Source organism: Ochlerotatus camptorhynchus, unplaced genomic scaffold, assembly GCF_037179485.1.
Source record: "Ochlerotatus camptorhynchus isolate MF236.1 unplaced genomic scaffold, CSIRO-AGI_Acam_v1.1 ptg000098l, whole genome shotgun sequence".
NCBI classification, from domain to species: Eukaryota; Metazoa; Arthropoda; class Insecta; order Diptera; family Culicidae; genus Ochlerotatus; species Ochlerotatus camptorhynchus.
In genome coordinates this window covers 708,768-728,375 of record NW_027040588.1, presented here as the reverse complement: position 1 = coordinate 728,375, position 19,608 = coordinate 708,768, and the positions used below count along the sequence as shown (strand labels likewise).

The 19,608-nt window shown below is 45.5% G+C and overlaps 1 protein-coding gene across 5 annotated transcripts; it reads left to right on the top strand.

The window, feature by feature from the left end:
- The first annotated feature begins 1,154 nt into the window (after positions 1-1,154).
- Hmt4-20 (Histone methyltransferase 4-20) lies at positions 1,155-19,352 on the top strand. Of its 5 annotated transcripts, none has more exons than XM_065219047.1 (3): positions 1,155-1,796; positions 11,932-12,789; positions 12,861-19,352. In XM_065219047.1, exons 2-3 carry the CDS (start codon positions 12,418-12,420, stop codon positions 16,638-16,640), a joined length of 4,152 nt encoding a protein of 1,383 aa, XP_065075119.1. In that variant the 5' UTR covers positions 1,155-1,796; positions 11,932-12,417; the 3' UTR covers positions 16,641-19,352. The 5 variants fall into 5 exon arrangements, with proteins under 5 accessions (XP_065075119.1, XP_065075116.1, XP_065075117.1 ...); XM_065219044.1 differs by having other exon boundaries at positions 1,155-2,245; XM_065219045.1 differs by having other exon boundaries at positions 1,155-2,298.
- Positions 19,353-19,608: the final 256 nt, after the last annotated feature.

Sequence of the window (19,608 nt, the reverse complement as noted above, 5' to 3'; positions counted from 1 at the left end):
GTGCACGTTGAAAATTTTATGAGAGATTTGGGTAAAAATGGGATAATCTTGAAGTGTCGTTCCCCCTGGTGTGTTTAATAGAGCTAATATACTATAGGGAAAGAATAGCGCTGGTGTTTCCTTTGTTCCGATGTTGAATAATACCATAGAGGCTTGCATAGAGGTAATTCTAAGACCAGAAGGTCCCGAAATAACGTGCTCAACTTTTTGGCTCAGCTCTGGTACTATTTTCGGTCCCAAGCTAATCAGAAGTACAGAACTGTCAAACTGCATAGTTTTTTCTCGCTTTGACAGTTGTGTCCCTATTAGCTGTAAGGAAAAGATGTTTCGACAGCGACGGCAGCGCTATTCTTTTTCTATAGTTTATTAGCTCTATTGTGTGTTGCGTTTATTTTTACTATAAATGCTATACATATGGTAGTAAGTAAATGCAGAAAATGGTTTGTGCATAGAGGTAACTCTAAGAGTAGAAGGTCCCGAAATAACGTGCTCAACTTTTTGTCTCAGTTCTGGTACTCTCTTCGGTCCCAAGCTAATCGATTCACCTCTCGAAACATAGGAAAAACCAATAACCCCTCATTTTATCTGTCAAACTTTCATAGCGAATCAAAACAAACATTGCGTAGTACTAGAATTTCAACTAGAATGGGGTACGTTAATCGTTTGCTTGGGACCAATAGGCTAGTCAAATCGTTAGTTTCGTATTGATTGTTGTTTGTGTTTCGGTTTGTGTCTACATTAGCATGACGCATGGTCTTTTCAAACATTAAAACGGTTACTATCAAGCAAAAATTATAACAACAGGTAATGTACTATTTAATTTTTGGCAAGTGTATGGTTATTTATACTGAAAGATAGTAGAATTGATAATAATTTTTGTAATTTTCACTATTTTATGCCGTTTATTGAATGAATTACTACACAATTATTCTCAGTGTAGGATTGAACGGCCGTGTATTCCATTTCTCCGGTTCGGATATTCGCTGAGGTACTAGCTTTCAGCCACAGTTGACCGGGATATTTTTGACAGCTCGCTCGCGTTCTGCCCCAAATCTGGTACGCTTGTCGAGTCACGACCGAAAATTCATTTCATTCATGAAATTTTTTGCTTGAACTTTCTCACGAAAGCACTTCCAAGTACATAGTTAGTGCCAGGCCAGGAGTGAACGCAAGCCCCAAGCTCCAAACCAGTCAGTTTATCGCCGTACACAACTGGAGAAAGAGAGCATCCATCGCGCATCGTCGCTCGCGAAGAACCCCGTCGTCAGGTCAGGTCAGCCAACAAGCCAGACTGGTTGGTAGTAGTTTGCGATGAGTAAAGAAAATTAGCAGAAAATACTATCAATAAGAAGAGCACGCGCAGTGTTTGAGCAGTCTAGTACGTCGGGGCAGTGTAGTAGTATTGGTTTAAGTCATTTCAGTCTGCTACTTGTCTGGTGAGAAGAATAGTACGCGTTTTTAAACTTCTTGAGAGCGCAGTATTTTATCAATCAGATTAATTTTTTTTTGTTCGTGGTCGCCATCTCGGCGCTGATGTGGTGAGCAAAGTGAAGAAGAGAGCACAAAGCAAAAAGGCAGAAAATCAGGAAAAAGCTTGCAGCAGCAGTAGTAGACGGACGGCGACGGTGACGAACGGACGGTCGAACCGACGAAAGTGTGTGTAAAAGTGAGACAAGGAGGCAGGAAAAAAAATCGAACTGAAGCAAGGTGCGTTTCGCGTTTTTTCGAGTCTCGGGTCGCGGCGAATCGCGCTGTTCGAGAAATTCTCATCCACCAACGACGGTCGGTGTGTGTAGGTGAGTGGTGAATGTCGATGTGCTCGTAATATTTCCGGGAGGAGCAACCAGCAGCAGAAGAAGCACGACTCAATCTCGCGTATGTAGTGTTTCGAAAAAGTTTCGACGTAATTATCGACGGTAAAACCGGAATACAGTTTGTGCAAAATATCTACACGGGTTGTGAAAAGTATGGATTCGCATTCGGATCCACAGGAACGAGGACGACGACGATCCTACGGCAGTGACGACAGCAGCAGCAGCAGCACCACCAAAATGGACTCCACCTTCGTCATTGTAGTGGAAGACGAGCGCTGCTGCTAGCCAGCGAGCACCCATCATCAGCAGCAGCAAGCAGCAGTTTCTTTCTCCAAAGGGGAAATCCAAGCGAAATTTTTATCGAGCAAAATTAGTGGAACCAGTTTTAGAGAAGAATCATCGGGAAGAAGTATTCCAGGCGAAAAGTAGTGGTAATTTTATGCTGGTGTTTTGCAATAATCATCTACGAGAAGGCTGGGCCCAGGTGATTCAATTTTTCGCTGCCAAGTTGTCGGGTTGGGAAAGAGTCCCGTCGCAGGCGACGGCGACAGCGGACGACGTCTTCGTGGCGGCCATGTTTTTTCACTCATTGTGGTGGATTCTCGGTCGGGTCTGGAATGGGCTTTTATTGAAGGGGGTGTGTGTGTTTTGCGGAAGGGTGCAAGGGGCTGGGGGGGTTTGTGGTATGGATGCGGGAAACGAGAAAAGAGAGAAAGAGCAGCGCGTGGGAGAGGAATGAACATTGAGCAAAAGCAGCCGAAGAAAGTGGGAAGAGAGAGGGACAGATGACAGCGAGTTTGCTGCTGTGGTGGTGTGTGTGTGAGGGACTGATTTTGGTCAGAATTATGCACTGGAGTAAAAGTGGGCGTTGAATATTTAATTGTTTTTTTGTTTTAGTTTCAATATCTTTTGATCGTACAATGTTGGAACATTCCTCTATCTGATGGTGTCGTTATTGTGTGTGAGCTTTTATTCGCGGGAAATCGACGGCTTTAGCCAGTGTTGTTGTTTAAAAACGCAATTCCGCTACTTTGAAATGTTGCAACCGATTTCATGGACTTATAGACTTTTGAGTCATTTAACAACAGTAAAAGGATTTATTCAGCAAGTTTCGCTTCACTAATTAAGTTCATACAGCCACGGATTTCACGATTTTTGTGAATTTGTTACATGATGTCGCGAAAATCGATGATGAGCTATCACAAAATTTGCAGAATTCATTGTTTATGACAATTTTTAGGAATAATTATCACGATTTTCTATTCTCGATTTATCGTGTATTACGATGCATAGAGCAGTGATGCCAACATTCCAGTTTAAACTGGATTCTTAAAATTCTGAAACGAATTTCTAGAGAATTTGAGGGAATTTCTAAGCAAAAGTGTAGAGTAATTTAAAGGAGAAGACTTACAAACTAAGATTATTTCACTGAAATCTGTAAAGCAGTTCGGTGATTGTTCACAGATTTCCTGTATTTTTTCATCTAATATCTGTGAAAAATCACCGAACTGTTTACCGAACTTTCAGCTGTTGAGATTTCGGTAAAATTTTACTGATTTCGGTAAAATAATCTAGTCCAGGATTATTCGGAACAAAATTGCAAGACAATTCTGAAGTGAATTGTTTGAGAATATAAAGAGAATTTAAAGCGATTTTTGAGTAGAATTATAGGAGAAATTTTCAGTGAATTTCTAGAAATAGCTTTAAAATTTGAAGAAAATCTAATTTCATGTTTTTTTTTTATGGATCTGCAGTGAATTTGTTTAGGGACTCAATCTCAGTCTTAATTTAGAAGAATTCTGAAATAAACACTGGGATAAGATTCAAAAGTAAATGTTTGAGAATTTGCTAATACAATCCTGTAAAGATTTTCGATTCAATTTTCAGGGAAGTTAAAATATAGACCAATTTTGAAGCATTCGAACATAGGTCGAAATTCAACTCAGTAAAAATGCTGTAATCTTAGTAATGACTCATTTAACCTAGTGATCCTTTTGGGTTTATGGCTAATTTTAATGTGTATCGCACAACTGGAAACATTTCCAAAAATACGGGCAAACACAGGGAAAAAACCGGAAAATTCAGTGGCATCGCCTTAACCTCATTCTACCTGTGCACCAACTCTCAAAACAATTATCAAAATATTGCTTGCAATGTATAGATATCGAGTTAACTAGAAGATTAAGTGTATTTTTCAACCGATTCGAGTATGAATATGGCATAAAATCTGTTTTTGAAAGTTGGTGCACAGGTTAAAAGTGAGGTTACGCGACGCCACTGGGAAAATTGTTAATCTGTATTCACTGATCACCATGAGATCTAGAAACTTTTCAAAATTCCAAAATCGCAGCATTATAAGAATGCAGTCTCAGCCGTTTAATTTATTTCAAGTTCAAAATTTCACTCCAATTGGGAAAACCCAATCCTTTTTCTGTGTCGAATTGTGGAAAAAATGAATAATTCTAGCCATTCCCTGAAAAATACTTATGAAAAAATCACTTGGGAGTTCTCCTCAGCATGCTATCAGAATTCGTCTGAAATCCCCATGGATTTTCCATAGGAATTTCTTTTTAGTTCTGCTCAGAATTCTTTGAAATGCTCCTCATAATTTCATTGGAAATCTCTTATAAATTTTCTAAAAATTATTCAGAATTTAGAATTAAGTTTTCTTGGAATTTTCTTAAAAATTTCTTCGAAACTCTTTTGAAATTTTCAGTATTATTTTTCTTTAAAATACTTACACGGCGAATGAGAACGACTCAAATTTGAGTTTAGTTCACTCATAATCGCCAAAAGTGCAGGAACTCAGCGATGAGTAGATTTGTCTCACGGTTTCCTGTGGAAAACCTAAAAAATCTGCCGGAAAATGAGGAAATTGACGAAAATTTTATTCAGTCTCGGAGTAGTACCAATAGACTGCCCGCATAAACAATAACCATAAGAAGCGCCTAACCACCAATTCGAGATATCATCCCAATTTTATGTGGTGTGGTCGTACCATCTATGATATCGTTAGAGTATGGTACCCGTTTATTAGGGTGAGTGAATCCAATCTTTACTTTTCTCAAATTCGAGAATTGTTACCTGGAAAAACCTGGGAAAACATGAGGCAAATTTACTCATCGCTGAGTCTCTGCACTTTATGTGATTTATGAGTCGACTAAACTCAAATTTGGGTTGTTGTCATTCGCCAATCAGGCTAAGGCCTTGTTGTCCTCTGCTGTTCGAAGAAGTCGTCTCCACTCTACTCGATCTATGGCCACACTTCGCCAGCCTCGTAGTCTGCGAAGGGTCCGCAGGTCGCCTTCCACCTGGTCGATCCACCTTGCCCGCTGTGCGCCTCTTCTTCTTGTTCCTGTTGGGTCGCTTTCTAGAACCATTTTTACTGGGTCGTCGTGCGGCATTCTTACGACGTGCCCAGCCCACCGTAGTCGCCCAATTTTTGCAATGTAGACGATGGATGGTTCTCCCAGCAGCTGATGCAATTCGTGGTTCATTCGCCTCCTCCACGTTCGGTCATCCATCTGCCTTCCACCGTAGATGGTACGCAACATCTTCCGTTCGAAAACACCAAGGGTGCGTTGGTCCTCCACGAGCATAGTCCACGTCTCGTGGCCGTAGAGGACCACCGGTCTAATCAGCATCTTGTAGATAGTCAACTTCGTGCGGCGGCGAATTTTATTCCACCGGAGCGTCCTCCGGAGTCCAAAGTAGGCACGATTTCCTGCCATAATGTGTCTTTGAATTTCTCTGCTGGTATCATTTTCGGCGGTCACCAGTGAGCTCAAATACACGAACTCGTCGACCACCTCGATTTCGTCACCGTCAATCTGAACTCGGGGTGGAAGGCTAACATTGTCTTCCCGAGAACCTTTTCCTCTCATGTATTTTGTCTTTGATGCGTTGATGGCAAGTCCAATCCGCCTAGCTTCAGTCTGATGTAGGTTTCTGCCATCGTCTCTACGTTCCGTGCCACGATGTCGATGTTATCATGTCTTCCTGAAGATCGTACCACTAGTGTCTTTCCCAGCTCTTCTGATCACACCTTCTAACGAGAGTCCGTCACCTCAAAGGGACTCGAGAATGTCCCCGATACTCGAACAACGCACATCACTCAATCCATCATCGCCTTGACCAATCAAATCAGTGCATAATCTGCCATAGCTGATCTCGATCGATTGTGTCGTGTGCGGATTTGAAATCGATGAACAAATGATGTGTGGGCACGTTGTATTCGCGGTATTTCTGCAGAACCTGCCGAATAGCGAAAATTTGGTCCATGGTAGCGCGGGCACCCATGAATCCTGCCTGCTATTGCCCCACGAACTCTCTTACAAATGGTGACAGGCGGTGGCAAAGAATTTGGGAGAGTACCTTGTAGGCGGCGCTCAGCAGTGTGATCGCGCGGTAGTTGCAGCAATCCAACTTGTTGCCCTTTTTTGTAGATTGGCCGACACCTTCCATCCCCTCCTTCGGTAATCTCTCCTCCCATATCTTGGCAATTATCACTGCTTCACCACTATATATTAATAGTTCACTTGGTAGTTGATCTACACCATTTGCTTTGTTGTTCTTCAGCCGACCGATATCCTCCTCAACTTCTTGAAGATCAGGGCCCGGTAGCCTGTCGTCTTCTGTGCGTGATCCAAGGTTGAGGTGATCGTCATAGTACTGCCTCCACTTCTCAATCACCTCACACTCGTTCGTGAGAAGATTGCCGTCCAAGTCCTTGCACATATCGGCTTGCGGCACGTAGCCTTTGCGCGAACTATTTAGCTTCTCGTAGAACTTCCACGCTGTACAGATTTTCCAATCGCATCGCGATCTCGGTCTTTGTCTGTTCCGCGCTTGGCTGTATCGCTCCACATTCAATCTCATGCAGTGCTGCTGCATTCTCATCCGTGCTGCAATCTTCTCCTCTACTAACCGTCAAACCAGTCATTTCTTCGGTCCGGGATCGCAGTACCTAAAGCCGCTGCAGCAGAACTACCTATGACGGATCGAATGTCCCTCCAGTCATCTTCAAGGGTAGCTGCGCCAAGCTGCTCTTCCGTGGGTACTGCAGCTTCAAGCTGCTGCACATAATCCTGGGCAACTCCGGCGTCCCGTAATTGCTCAATGTTGGGTCACAGCGTTCGACTTCGACGGGTGTTATGAACCGTTGAGAGTTTTGAGCGCATGCATACTGCAACTAGGTAGAGGTCCGAATCTATGTTCGCACTGCGGCACGTGCGGACGTTGATAATGTCGGAGAAGAATTTCCCGTCGATTAGAACGTGATCGATTTGGTTTTCTGTGTGTTGGTCAGGTGTTTTTAGATTGAATTTTAATCTCTTTTGGTTATAATAGTAAAATTTAATACTGAAAAGATAACGTCAACGCACAACCTTTAGATTCAAATTGTCGCTTTTCCTCCAGTGTGGAATCAGCACTTTCGGTGAGAGAGTCTTCTTGAGTGCTCGCGTGTGTGTGTCCGTGTTTGTGAGAGCGCCTGTTCATTCTCCCTCTCTCATTTTCACCCTTTATCGTGCCCCGACCAGATAGTCTCAGTCAGCAGTGTTCTGTCTAGTTAGTCGTTCAGTCGCAGGCCGTATAGTGAGCGAAGAAGAAAAAAAATCACCCAGAAGGTTCAGAACCCCCCATTGACCACAACAGCCGCACAGGACCACAGACAAACAATCTAGCAGAGAAAGGAGAAGCAACTCTCATCCGTACTTGAAATAATGGTGTGTTTAATTTGCTGTATGTTTACGCGTGTATGATGAAGAACATGTCAGATCCTCAGTCTAGCAGCAGTGAACAATCATCATCGTCGTCATGGGAGTGAGGCGCGACAGAGACGGGTAGAAAGAGCGAAACGGAACGATACGAACGGAGGGCGAATGTGTGTATATCGAAGAAGTATAGAGGAAACAGTGTGATGTGAAGCAGCAGCACCAGTAGCTGGCAGCAGCGTCACTTCTCGGGGTGAATTTCGAGTTGGAAAATGGACGATCCGGGGCGAAGAAGAAAGTGCCGTCGTCGTTGAATAATGATCGCGCAAAAGTGGTGTAAAATTTTCCGTTGAACGTGCGAATCCGAAAGGTGACATGGGTCATTTTTTTATTCGCTATTTGCCACTACAGTGCTTGAACAAATCGAAACGAAACGACAACGAACAATGACGATGGAAGTGATCGAAATCGCGACGGAATGAAATCGCCAGCGACACGACGGTCGGACGCAAAAAGAAGAAAAAGGAAAAATCGAAATCGAAGCACCTTCAGAAAAAGGGAGACGGCCGAAGAAGGCGAAACGGTGAGGAAACTCCGGCTGAACTAGCTCGGCTTGTGCATGGGGTAGGAGTTTCGTGTAGAAAATTCATTCGGATCGACGGAAATTCTCGGCTGGAAAAAATCGCCCCGTTACGAATAACAGCAAAATTCGTTCCGAGGGTAGTCGGATTACCATACGTATCGTTTTTTTTTTCGTCGCTGCTCTCTATGTTCATCCCCCTCCCTCGCCCGTGAGTGAATCAGATATGAAGCAACTTCTTTTTTTCGCGTAATCGCGAATGATAATTTCCTCGCTTGCGCCCCTGCATACGTACATTTATTTTTTTCAGATTCTTCTTTTTCGCTTCTCCCTTGCCTGGTTTTTCATCCTGACGGTCAGCCGTCGCCCCAGCGAGCCAGCCAGCACCAGGTCTTCTTGTTGGCTGCGATTTCGTTGTTTTCCAATAATATTGTTTGCTGATTTTCTCATCGGACGTCGATGGAGACTACGACTACCACCACATCGCCAGCGTTCGCCTTTTTGGGTGGGCAGCGATGCCAAATTTGCATTCCCTTTGTGGTGGCTCGATGCACCCGTTTCAAGTATTGCTCGGTTTAGTGTTGACTGTGGTCGGAGGTAGAAACTGAATCGGAGCTAATAGTCGCTTTTCAATTTCAGAATGTGAAAGGCGGTTCATGAAAATGTTACATTTGTTTTGGATAATGCAATGGAAATCCTGGGCACCGTGGGAAGCAGAAAGTTCTCTCACCTGAACGGGTGTCGAAAGAGAGCACCAATACCGAAGAGGCAGACAAAAGTCAAGTTACACAAACTTTATAGTGAAGAGTGGAAATGCGCTGTCAAGGACTATAATGTCAGTCGGAATGAGCAAGAAGGAATGTTGGTTAGAATATTTAATGGCAGTGATGATGATGACGATGACGTTGGAATGGAGAGCTGCAGCCATTTAAATACAGATGCAGAAGTTCTAACTCAGTGTTGCTTCACAATGGGTGCCGTGAACTCACAACGACCAGTGGAAGGCAAGACAATGACGGCGATGGGATTGCATTAATACCAGGGAAAAAGTCACACGACACGAAGATTTCGATGGTTGGTGCCGAACCACTACACTGGTGCTAGGAAGAGAACTACTGTGTTTGTGTGTTTTGATTTGGATTGGTGGAAGAGCGGAGTCAGCGATACAATTGTGTACAGTGAAGTGACGATTTAACTAATCAGATGGATAGTGGGAATTTCAGAAGATTAACAGACTATGAGGCAGATGACTATCGTTGATCGGATGAGGCTGTATTATTTATGGAAGTACAACTGAACTCCTACAAACGGAACCAGCAAATGGTTGCTCCGATCCGTGTTTACGAGCAACATCCATGTTTGTGGGACTTTACCAATTCCGACTACAAAATAAATCAAAAACGGATTAGTGCTTTAAAAATGATTGCATGTGATATGGAAATCCCATCGATCGAAGAGGTGAGGAAGAAAATTAAATCAATGCGGGATACTTAATCAGCGAACAATTAACCGGACACGAGGCGAACTGATCAACAGAAAATCCTCTTTTGACTTCGTTTGCATCATGAACATTCTCAGCACCCGCTCACCAGCGTATTAGCATAATGTCAACACTTATTATCATGCTGGTGAGCGTTTTTGCTAGCAGCGAGCTCATTAGCGCTAGTGAACTAGCCTAAGTGTAAACACCCCATAAAACAAAGTAAAGATCACCACGACGATAAATCAGGATACAGATACAAGGGATTTCGCTGTATGGTGATAAGCTATGACGAGTACATTGCGAAAAACAGAGGTAGAAAGCTCGCAAGGTGATCGCTGACCGTTGGGGAGACACTGTGATCGTAACGTAAATAACATCTGATCCTGATGGGTCGTTGACACGTTACTCAATGACGGATAGAAGTTTGCCTATTATTAAGATCAATGCTAATAGAAAGTATCAGCATCAGCAAAAGCAAACAAAACCTAAAAAGCGATAGAAACGCTACACTAAGTCGTCGTTTGATAAAATCAAATCGGTAAATCTCCGTTGCACAATGCTGATTGTGTTATTGATCTTGTCGAATACTGCCGATAAATTGATCTAGTTCCATCAGGTTCCCTGCCAGCTTTCTCATGAACTGGGTTCATGTGTGCATGTTTCTAGCTGGTTGGAGATAGACTCCTATCTAGGAAGACAATTGGAAACGGGAACCTGGAGGTTCCAATAAAAATAAGGATGGAATTCCACATTGTCGATGTTGGGACAAGTCTGTATGCAGTCGTTCCGTCGATCAGAATTATGAAAATTAATTCTCACTGGATGCAGCTAGATAAAAAAAGATCCTGGGATCTAGTTAGAACACGGCGTAGAAAAGTAAGAGGCTGCATCCAAGACATGACCGCAAATTTGACGTAGTGTTACGAAAGCTAGTCTTGATGTCAAAGCAACAAACTTTTACCAACAACAGGGCGAATTTGATGAAGATTCCGAATCAGTTGTAAAATACTATTGATATGCTCTCTAAAGGAGTCGATAAGCAAGAATGCCTATATTATGCCAAAGAGGCATACTACCAATTGCAGTTCAAGTTGACGTGTGCTAGCGTTCGGACGTACGTTGGTGTCTCTGCTTGAGTGTCGTTTGTTTAACCGGAGTGCTTCATTGTTTTGGAATTATTTGTGGTCAGCGTATGTTCCTACAAGCCTGGACCGTGGAGAGTGATTGGGATTCAAATTCCGCGATTGTTGATTGCATTAGATATTAATTTAGTTGCGATTTTGAGCGCTTATCGGCGTGGCTCGGCCATGGAAGCGGCGTGCTTAAGAAAGTCATTTACGATATTGTCAAACATTTCCGAAATAATTTGTAGTTCTGTGTCAAAATTCCATTGAAACTTCAATTCCGTTGAAAAGATTCTAAATATTTTAATCAAAACTCCCCTCGGGAATCCCAGTATTCTAGAATAGGCTGGACTAGACTAGAAAATTCTCTTCAGGAATCCTGCTGAGTCTATTTCTTTTGAAATCATCCTCAAAACACCCTATAAATCTTGTAATAATTATCTCTTAATTATCGCCGAAAATTCTCTTGGAATTATTATTAAAATTCACTTGCTAACCTGCTCATCACCCCCATAAAATTGTACTCAGAATCACCTGGAAATTCTACTTGATATTCTTTTCACAACTCCCATGGAATTATTTTAAGAATTATCTAAGAAGTCAATTCAGAGCGTTCATTCTTCTCCCCATACATTTCATGGGTTCATCTCCAGACATTATTTCAGAATTATCTTGGAATTCTTATCAGAACTCCCTTGTGAACCAGAATTTAGTTGTAATTCTTCTCAGCATTTCTCTTGGATTAACACTTTGATGCCTTTTAAATGCTCCTAAAATATCCATTCTCCTCTATTTAACAAATTAAAAAATGCATAGTCAAATGCAAAGCTTTCGAATCCCATTTTTAAAAAGATTTCTGGTAATTCAGACGTGCAAACAATTTCTTACTCCGAGATATCCAACAATTTTCCCTAGATCTCATTTGTATGAAGTTGAAAAAATCTTAAATAATTTCCTACAATCACTCCACATTTGAGGATCACTTCCAGTTGTCTTACGCGCTGAACTTATTATTAGTCGACCCATAATTGTGGGATGACTGTAAAACGGATGTGTCATCGGATCAATTCATCAAAAAGATTAACCCGTTCTGCTCGGACCGTCTCTGATTAGGGGTGCCCCATTTGTGATGTCTGTGTTAGGGAACTCCTTCTGGTAGCACTCTCGTTCGCCAATCTAATACCCCTTTTTTCCTCGTTCTCTCTCCCCCTTCCAGCCGTAGCACACCGAGCGAACCGATTGTAAGCGTGCGCGAGGCACAGCCGCAGCAAAGCTGCCACCATTAGTAGCAGCCGCAGTGGTCCCCGCAGTCGCATTCAGGACGACTGTCTCGGCAGCAATACCATCAGCCCTCGCGATAGCATCGTCCAGAAGGGTCAGTGCCGTCGGTGGCGGTGGCGCTGGAGGCGGAGGAGCAGCAAGGGGACACGTTGTAAGGAGCAGCGCTAGGAAGAGGAGAGTGCTCCTGCGTGCCAAGGGGGCCGCACAGCTCCGATCGACGCGCACTGGCCCGGATACGCGATCGGCAATTCTCAGCAGCAGACGACGCAGACGGCGACGGCGTCAAAGTGGACGATTGCAACAGCAGGTGACATCCGCTGCTGGTAATAGTAGTAGCGTTAACACTAGCACTAGCACCTGCAGCAGCATTAGCAACAACAGCAGCCAAAATACTCCCATCAGCGTAGCTCTTGCAACGAAGATGGTCGTGGCATCTACCAGCCATGGGAGTGGTACCTCGAATTCGACGATTGCGGCGCAATTGCGCAACTCGCAGCCGAAGCTGCACCAGGTCGCTGCCACTGGAACCGGGATGACACCGAAGGAACTATCCGATAACGATGACCTCGCGACCGGCCTGGTGCTGGATCCAATCCTGGGCTTTCAGACGCACAAGATGAACCTCAAGTATCGGCCGCTGCGGGTCAATACCGACCCGATCAAGGACATCCTGGAGGAGTTTATCCGAACGCAGAACTACGCCAAATGCTACCACCAGCTGATGAAGGGCAACTGGATTCCGCGGGCGGTGCTGAACAAGAGCAAGCTGGCCCAGAAGCGACTGGAAGCGCACGTAAGTTGATCTACTTTTTTTTTCGGGATGCTCGAAAACAAATTGATTTCTTCTTTATTTCTCATTTGTAGATCTACCGCTACCTTCGCGTGTTCGATCGGAATGCGGGATTCGTGATAGAGGCATGCTACCGGTACTCGCTGGAGGGACAGAAAGGCGCCAAGATATGCTCCACCAAAAAGTGGTTGAAGAACGAAAAGATCGAGTGTCTGGTGGGCTGTATTGCGGAGCTTACGGAGAAGGAGGAAGAAGCGCTGCTCCAGCCGGGAAGGAACGACTTCTCGGTGATGTACAGCTGCCGGAAGAATTGCGCCCAGCTGTGGCTCGGGCCGGCCGCCTACATCAACCACGACTGTCGAGCGAACTGCAAATTCGTGGCGACGGGTCGGGACACGGCTTGCGTCAAAGTTCTGCGGGACATTGAGATAGGCGAGGAGATCACCTGCTTCTATGGGGAGGATTTCTTTGGCGATAACAATCGGTACTGCGAGTGCGAAACCTGCGAACGACGCGGGACGGGTGCGTTCGCCAAGGATAAGAACGGTGAAGAGCAGAGCCCGAATGGAGTCCGGTATCGGCTCAGAGAAACCGACAACCGGTTGAACCGGTTAAAGAGCAAAAACAATGCCCTGGAACATTGCAAAACCAGCATCGGCAAGAGTGAACCTCCGTCCGCGTTGGCTGCCCTTAGCATGAAGGAGCTGCGCGAGAAGGGAATGACCAAGTACGATGCGGAGATGCTCTTGGCACAGCAAAAGCCATCCTTCGAAGCAGGTCACACCGTGCAACCGGCTCCGGAGGTGGATCTAAGCAGTAGTTCAGCACCGGCCGAACCACCCGACGAGAAGAAAGGCAAACCCAAACAGACACCGGATGTGACGGAGAAGATGGCGACTCGCTCTTCACGGCGATTTCAGACCCCAACCGAAGAGAAGAAGCCTCACCCGGCAGCTACGGCCAGTCAACCGGAGGCAACCACGACGGAAGAGGCAGCAGCCACGCCGGTTCCACTGAAGGCCACCCGAAGCACCCGACCCCCGCGGGAGAACGGCCGCCGGAGGTACAGCAGCAACAGCAGTCTCAATACGGACATTTCCAGTGTCCTCTCGTCGACCTCGTCGTTCGTGACGGCCAAATCTTCGGTCCCGACGGCTGCCGAACGGAAGATGATGCCCCGCTCGTTGAAGATGCCTTCCGCTGGAGACGAGGATGTCATCGTGATCGACGACGACCACAACAGCAATCACTCTTTCGCATCCAAGAGCAGCTGCAGTGGCATTTCGTCTCTGTCGAAGGATCATCATCAACCGCCAAAGAACAACCACAGCAGCAGCAGCATCAACGACAGCAACGTCTATGTGTTCAATGATCTCCTTGAAAGTACTAATCTAAATGGTTACACGCTAAGAAATCACCACCTTCACCATCATCAACCGCAGCAGCACCAGCAGCAGCAGCCGGAGGGAGAACGACAGGATCCGAGTTCGTTTTCAATCGGCGATCAAAAGGAACCGCTGGAGCCGGAGGTGGCCGAACGTCCACCATCCGTGAAGCGCCGTTTAGTTGGCACAGCAAGGCGCTCTCCGGCCGAAAACATCAGTCCTCGCGTGACCCGGCGGAAGCACAGGCTGCTCGGAATGCAGTTAGTGTCCACTGCCAGTCGATTCGAAGAGGCCCGGAAAAGCAATCTAGCAACTGTAACAGCAACAACAACAACTACAACTACTACTACACTGCCAGCTGAAACGGAAAAGCCACAATCCACCCCAACGAAGACGACGACGACGACGACGACGACGGAGAGGGCAGAGACTGTCACGGATCTCACATCGGGAAGCAGCAGCGGCGGCAGCAACAGCGATAGTTCCAACCGGGGCAACCGCCGAAAGCAGAAGCTCCAGACCCGGATCATGCAGGTGGACGAGCTGGTGGCGCTGCAGCGGCAGGCAGCCGAACTAGAGCGCATTGGGCGGGCCTCGCTCGGTCGTGGTGTCCCCCGGCGGTTAGTGCTGGATGACGCGGACCGTCCCGGGAACGCGAATGAGGACGATGTGATCCTGTCGAAAGTAACCAATTGTGATGATACTAATGATAAGTTGTTAAGAAGTAGAAACCGGCATGAGGATGTTATCGTTCTGAGCAGCGGTACCGGCAGCAGTGGAAGCAGTAGCGGTAGTGAGAGTAATAGTGGTAAATGTAGTGGTAGGATTGATAATAGTAGCACTAGTGTTAGTAATGGTAGCAGTGATCGTGTGGGGAACGAGGGTGAACAGCTTCTTGCCTCGAAGACGGTGATCGGTTCGCGGAAGCGAAAGGTGTCGAAAAGTGTCAGCGAATCGGAGAGCAGCTCCAGCTGGGAGAACAAGGTTCCGGTGGAACAGCGTGCCGGTGGTGAGTCCTGTTTGAGCATCATTCCTAACCCGGAAGTACTGCTCAAGACTCCGGAACGACGGTTGAAGCTGACGCTTCGCATGAAACGTAGTCCGGTGATCGACGAGATTATTGAATCAGGTACTAGTTTGAGCGAGGATACTTGCAGCACCACCACCTACAAGCCAGAGTATGAGATTTTGCGGGTGGAAGGAATCGCCGATGAGAGCGAGAAAGACGAAGCAGAGGAGGACGATGAGGAAGATGATGACGATGGTGAAGTGGACGACGATTTGACGTACAGTAGCAGTTGCAGTAGTAGGTTATCGCAGAAGCGCAAGAAGCGCCACAAATCGAAGGAAGCGCGAAGGCACCGGAGGCGTGTGAAACGTGAACTCCGTCGTCACAATCATCATCATCATCATCACCATCATCTTCAGCAGCAGCAGCAGCAGCAACAGCAACATCAGCAAGCGAATAACCAGCCTCAGCACCATTCGGTCATTCTGCAACCGTCGGCACTGGGGCCGGTGACAGCGGCCGTTACAGCTGCTGCTGCTGCTGCGGCTAATCAGACCCCTCCCAAGCGATCGCCGATTGCATTTCCAGCGCCCACCAAGCGGCTGCGACTGATCTTCGGCAACGAAACTCGTACAATCGACATTCCACCGACAGCAAAGATATCCGCTTCGTCGTCTCCTTCCACGCCGAGCTCGTCACTGCCATTGTCGCCGGTGGTCAGTTTAACGCCAAATAGTCAAAGTTCCACTCCCAGCAGTGCAGGCGGCGGTGGCACTTCCGGAATAATCAACAACACGCCGGGCGTGATTGTTAGCCCTACGCGGTCGCTCGGGACTCAGTTTCCCGCGTTCAACGGGTACTCCATGAGTACCTTCTCCAGATCTCCACAAACGCTGCAGCAATCCCAACAGCAGTCCCAACTCCTCTTCACCAACGCTTTGAATCCTCTCTCGCTCCTGCAGAGCAACCATGTTTCCCAACAGTTCCAGCACCACTCCCATCCCCACCATCATCACAATCTGTTCCAATTCCAACCGCAGTCCACTCCGCTGTCGCTTCTTCCGCAGACGGATTCATTGCAACAGCAGCAGCAGCAGCCACCTCAGCAGCACAATGTCATACAGCACACGGCACAGCTGCAACTGCAACAGCAGCAGCATCAGCAGCTACAGCAACAACAACCCCAGCAAGTAGCCACAACTATTCACCTGGCGGCGGCTGCTGCCGCTGCTGCGTCGATGAACAATCACCACAACCTTCACCAGCAGCACCATCATCGGTTCGGTGAGTTGAGTATGAACAATCACCACCTTCACCACAACAACCACCATCATCATTTGACGGCAGCGGCGGCGGCCGTGTCCAGCAGCAGTGGCAGTACTCCGACCAAGTGCAGCCCGTACCAGCACCAGCTGACGGCGTTGACCACGTCGCAACCGGGCGTGGCCACGTTCAACTGACCCCTGGGGATGGGCAGTGCGCAGCGGTAGGCGGAGGAGACGGCGAAGTTGACCCGGTGGCTTGTGGGCGAACAGGTGGAACGGGGCAGATAGAGGACGGACAGGGTGGGGGGGCGATCGGTGGAACACGGTGTAGGTCGAATGTAGGGTTTTTTTCTGAAGGGATTACTCCTTATATGGGACAGAAAGTGTTTTCGATCATCGAACCGCTTTGGTCAGTTCGTTAGCTTGGGAAAATATTTGATGCAAGGTTCCACGAGTGTGGTCTTGGAAATAAGGATAGTAAACATGGCTGGATTTTCATGAGTAGCATGAGAGTGGCGTCCACCGAGAAGGATCTCCAGCTGACGAAAATTACATTTCCCGGAACTATTGTTCAAGCTAACAGGGAAAGTTTAGCACTGAGCTCTCCTGGAATTCGTTTTGGAATTCACTGCGTTTAAGCTCAAGAGCGGATAGACCAGCTGAGCTTCACGAATCGAGGGTAGTCTAGACTACTCCGCAAAAGAAAACTTTAACTATCAGATGCTCCAACCTTTATAAATGCAATTAGGCAAGAAGTTCTTGATTTGACTTTGTGTAGTCCAATAATCTCAGACAAAATCAAAAATTGGCATATGTCAGACGAAATATCTTTGTCTGATCACAAGCAAATATTATTTGAATATGAGGCTGGTCAACAGCTCACACAAACTTTTAGAGATCTTAGAAAAACAGACTGGGAGCTATATAATTCAGAGCTAGTGGCAGGAAGAGACACGATAGCAATTAGCTTAAACACTTGTGTAGAACTTGATAATAATTCTAAACAACTTTCAAACTTGATCCAACATGCCTTTTATGATAGTTGCATCGAAAAGGAACGCGCTACAAACAGGGATGTACCTTGGTGGAACAACAGGCTACAGAAACTTCGTAAAAAAGCCCGGAAGCTTTTCAATAGGGCTAAACGAACACAACAGTGGGAACAATATAAGGAATCCCTCACCGCTTATAATCAGGAAATACGGAGATCAAAGAGGATACACTGGAGGCATACATGTGAGAACATTGAAAAATACTCCAAATGAAACGTTAGAGTTGATGATGAGAACGCATTTTCCAGGTTCTATTATTAATTCGAACGAAGACCAAAACGCAACGGCAACAGCTATTGGTATCGATGAAACCAGGACGGATATTCATGAAATATTGAATGAAACGACTGAGTTAGACAGAATAAGAGCTGATGCTTGCACTTTGGCCAACAAAATCTTTACTGAAAAAAAAAAAAATTGAATGGGCGATTGACTCCTTTGAACCTTTCAAGTCACCAGGTAGGGATGGAATTTTTCCTGTGCTATTATAGAAGGGAAAAGCGGTTTTAATGCCTATTCTAACAAAGATATTTTGAGCAAGCTTAATATTAAGCTATATACCGGCCGTGTGGCGATAAGTGCGGGTTTATTTTTATCGATAATTCATCTCACGATTCCATGACTACAGCTATGATGAAACGTGGTTTCGATCAAAGCATTGTAAATTGGATCAATGAAATGTTATCAAAAAGAGAAATATCAGCAAACTTTGGAAGCTCACTCATCAGTGTAAGAGCAACCAAAGGATGTCCGCAAGGAGGCGTGTTATCACCTCTATTGTGGTCGTTAAGGGTTGATGATCTTCTCAAAAATGTAATAGCCCAAGGCTTCGAAATAATTGGCTTCGCAGATGATATAGTCAAATCTGTACATGGCAAATATGATTGTATTATCGCTAACAGATTGCTTTAAATTTTGTCTCATCGTGGTGTGATAGGGAAGGATTAAACATAAATCCTTCTAAAACTACTATTGTGCCATTTACGCGAAGGAAGAAATTTTCATTAGACAACATAAGATTGAAAGGCACTCTTTTCACTGCGATTTGGAAACTGTATCATGCTGTCAAATATCTTGGAGTAATCCTTGATAGTAAACTTGATTGGAATATGCATCTAGAGCAGACAATAAACAAAGCTACTTATGCTCTATGGATATGCAAAAGAACATACGGTAAACAGTGAGGACTGAAACCGAAAATGATCAATTGGGTTTACTCGGCAATTGTGAAACCCAAGATTACTTATGGTGCATTGTAAAGAGAGTGTTGCTCAGAGAAAGTTAGAAAAACTCCAAAGGTTAGCAACTGTCTCAATAACAGGTGCAATGAGAAGTACACCATCGAAGGCATTGGATGCTTTGCTTAATATGCTACCATTGCATCAACTTGTACAATTAGAAGCCGAAAAGTGTGCTCTAAGGATTACAAGGTCAGTGAAACCCTTTGAAGGAGACCTTAGAGGACATCTTAGGATTCTGAAAACTGTTAGTATCAACTCTCTAGAAAAGAACAACGAAGACTAGATGGAGAAAAGATACAATTTCAATCGACTTTTTCAAGTAGTTGGCCCTGGCAATTTGGTGGCCCGGTTCTTCGTCCAGGATCGATTGTGTTTTATACAGATGGTTCAAGATTGAACAATCAAGTGGGAGCAGGAGTAACTGGCCCAGGGATAGAAATATCGGTTTCTATGGGCAGATGGCCAACTGTGTTCCAAGCTGAAATCCAAGCAATTTTAGAGTGTTCCATTATATTAGTTCAAATATATGCGTCATGTCCGACAGTCAAGCTGCTCTAAATGCTTTAAAGTCGGCGACATGTACATCAAAACTTGTCTGGGAGTGTGTTCAATCACTTCAATGCGGGATTGAGGGAAATGAAAGAGCTGATGCACTAGCAAGACTCGGATCTTCTCATAAGTTCTTCGGACTAGAGCCCTTTTGTGGCTTATCGGCTGCATCGCTTAGAATGGAGCTAAAAGCGTGGGAATCTTCAAAAGTGAAGGAAAACTGGAAGAACACTTTCATTGCTAGGCAGTCGAAGCGATTCATTAATTTAAACATTTCTGTGACCCACAAAATCCTGGAACTGTCTAAGAAAGATCTTATAA

Bases quoted from the DNA above. Each gene is read 5' to 3' on its own strand.
- Hmt4-20 (XM_065219047.1), top strand. From the start codon at position 12,418: ATGGTCGTGGCATCTACCAGCCATGGGAGTGGTACCTCGAATTCGACG. The intron at 12,790-12,860 runs GTAAGTTGATCT...TCTCATTTGTAG, and splicing joins AGAAGCGACTGGAAGCGCAC to ATCTACCGCTACCTTCGCGT.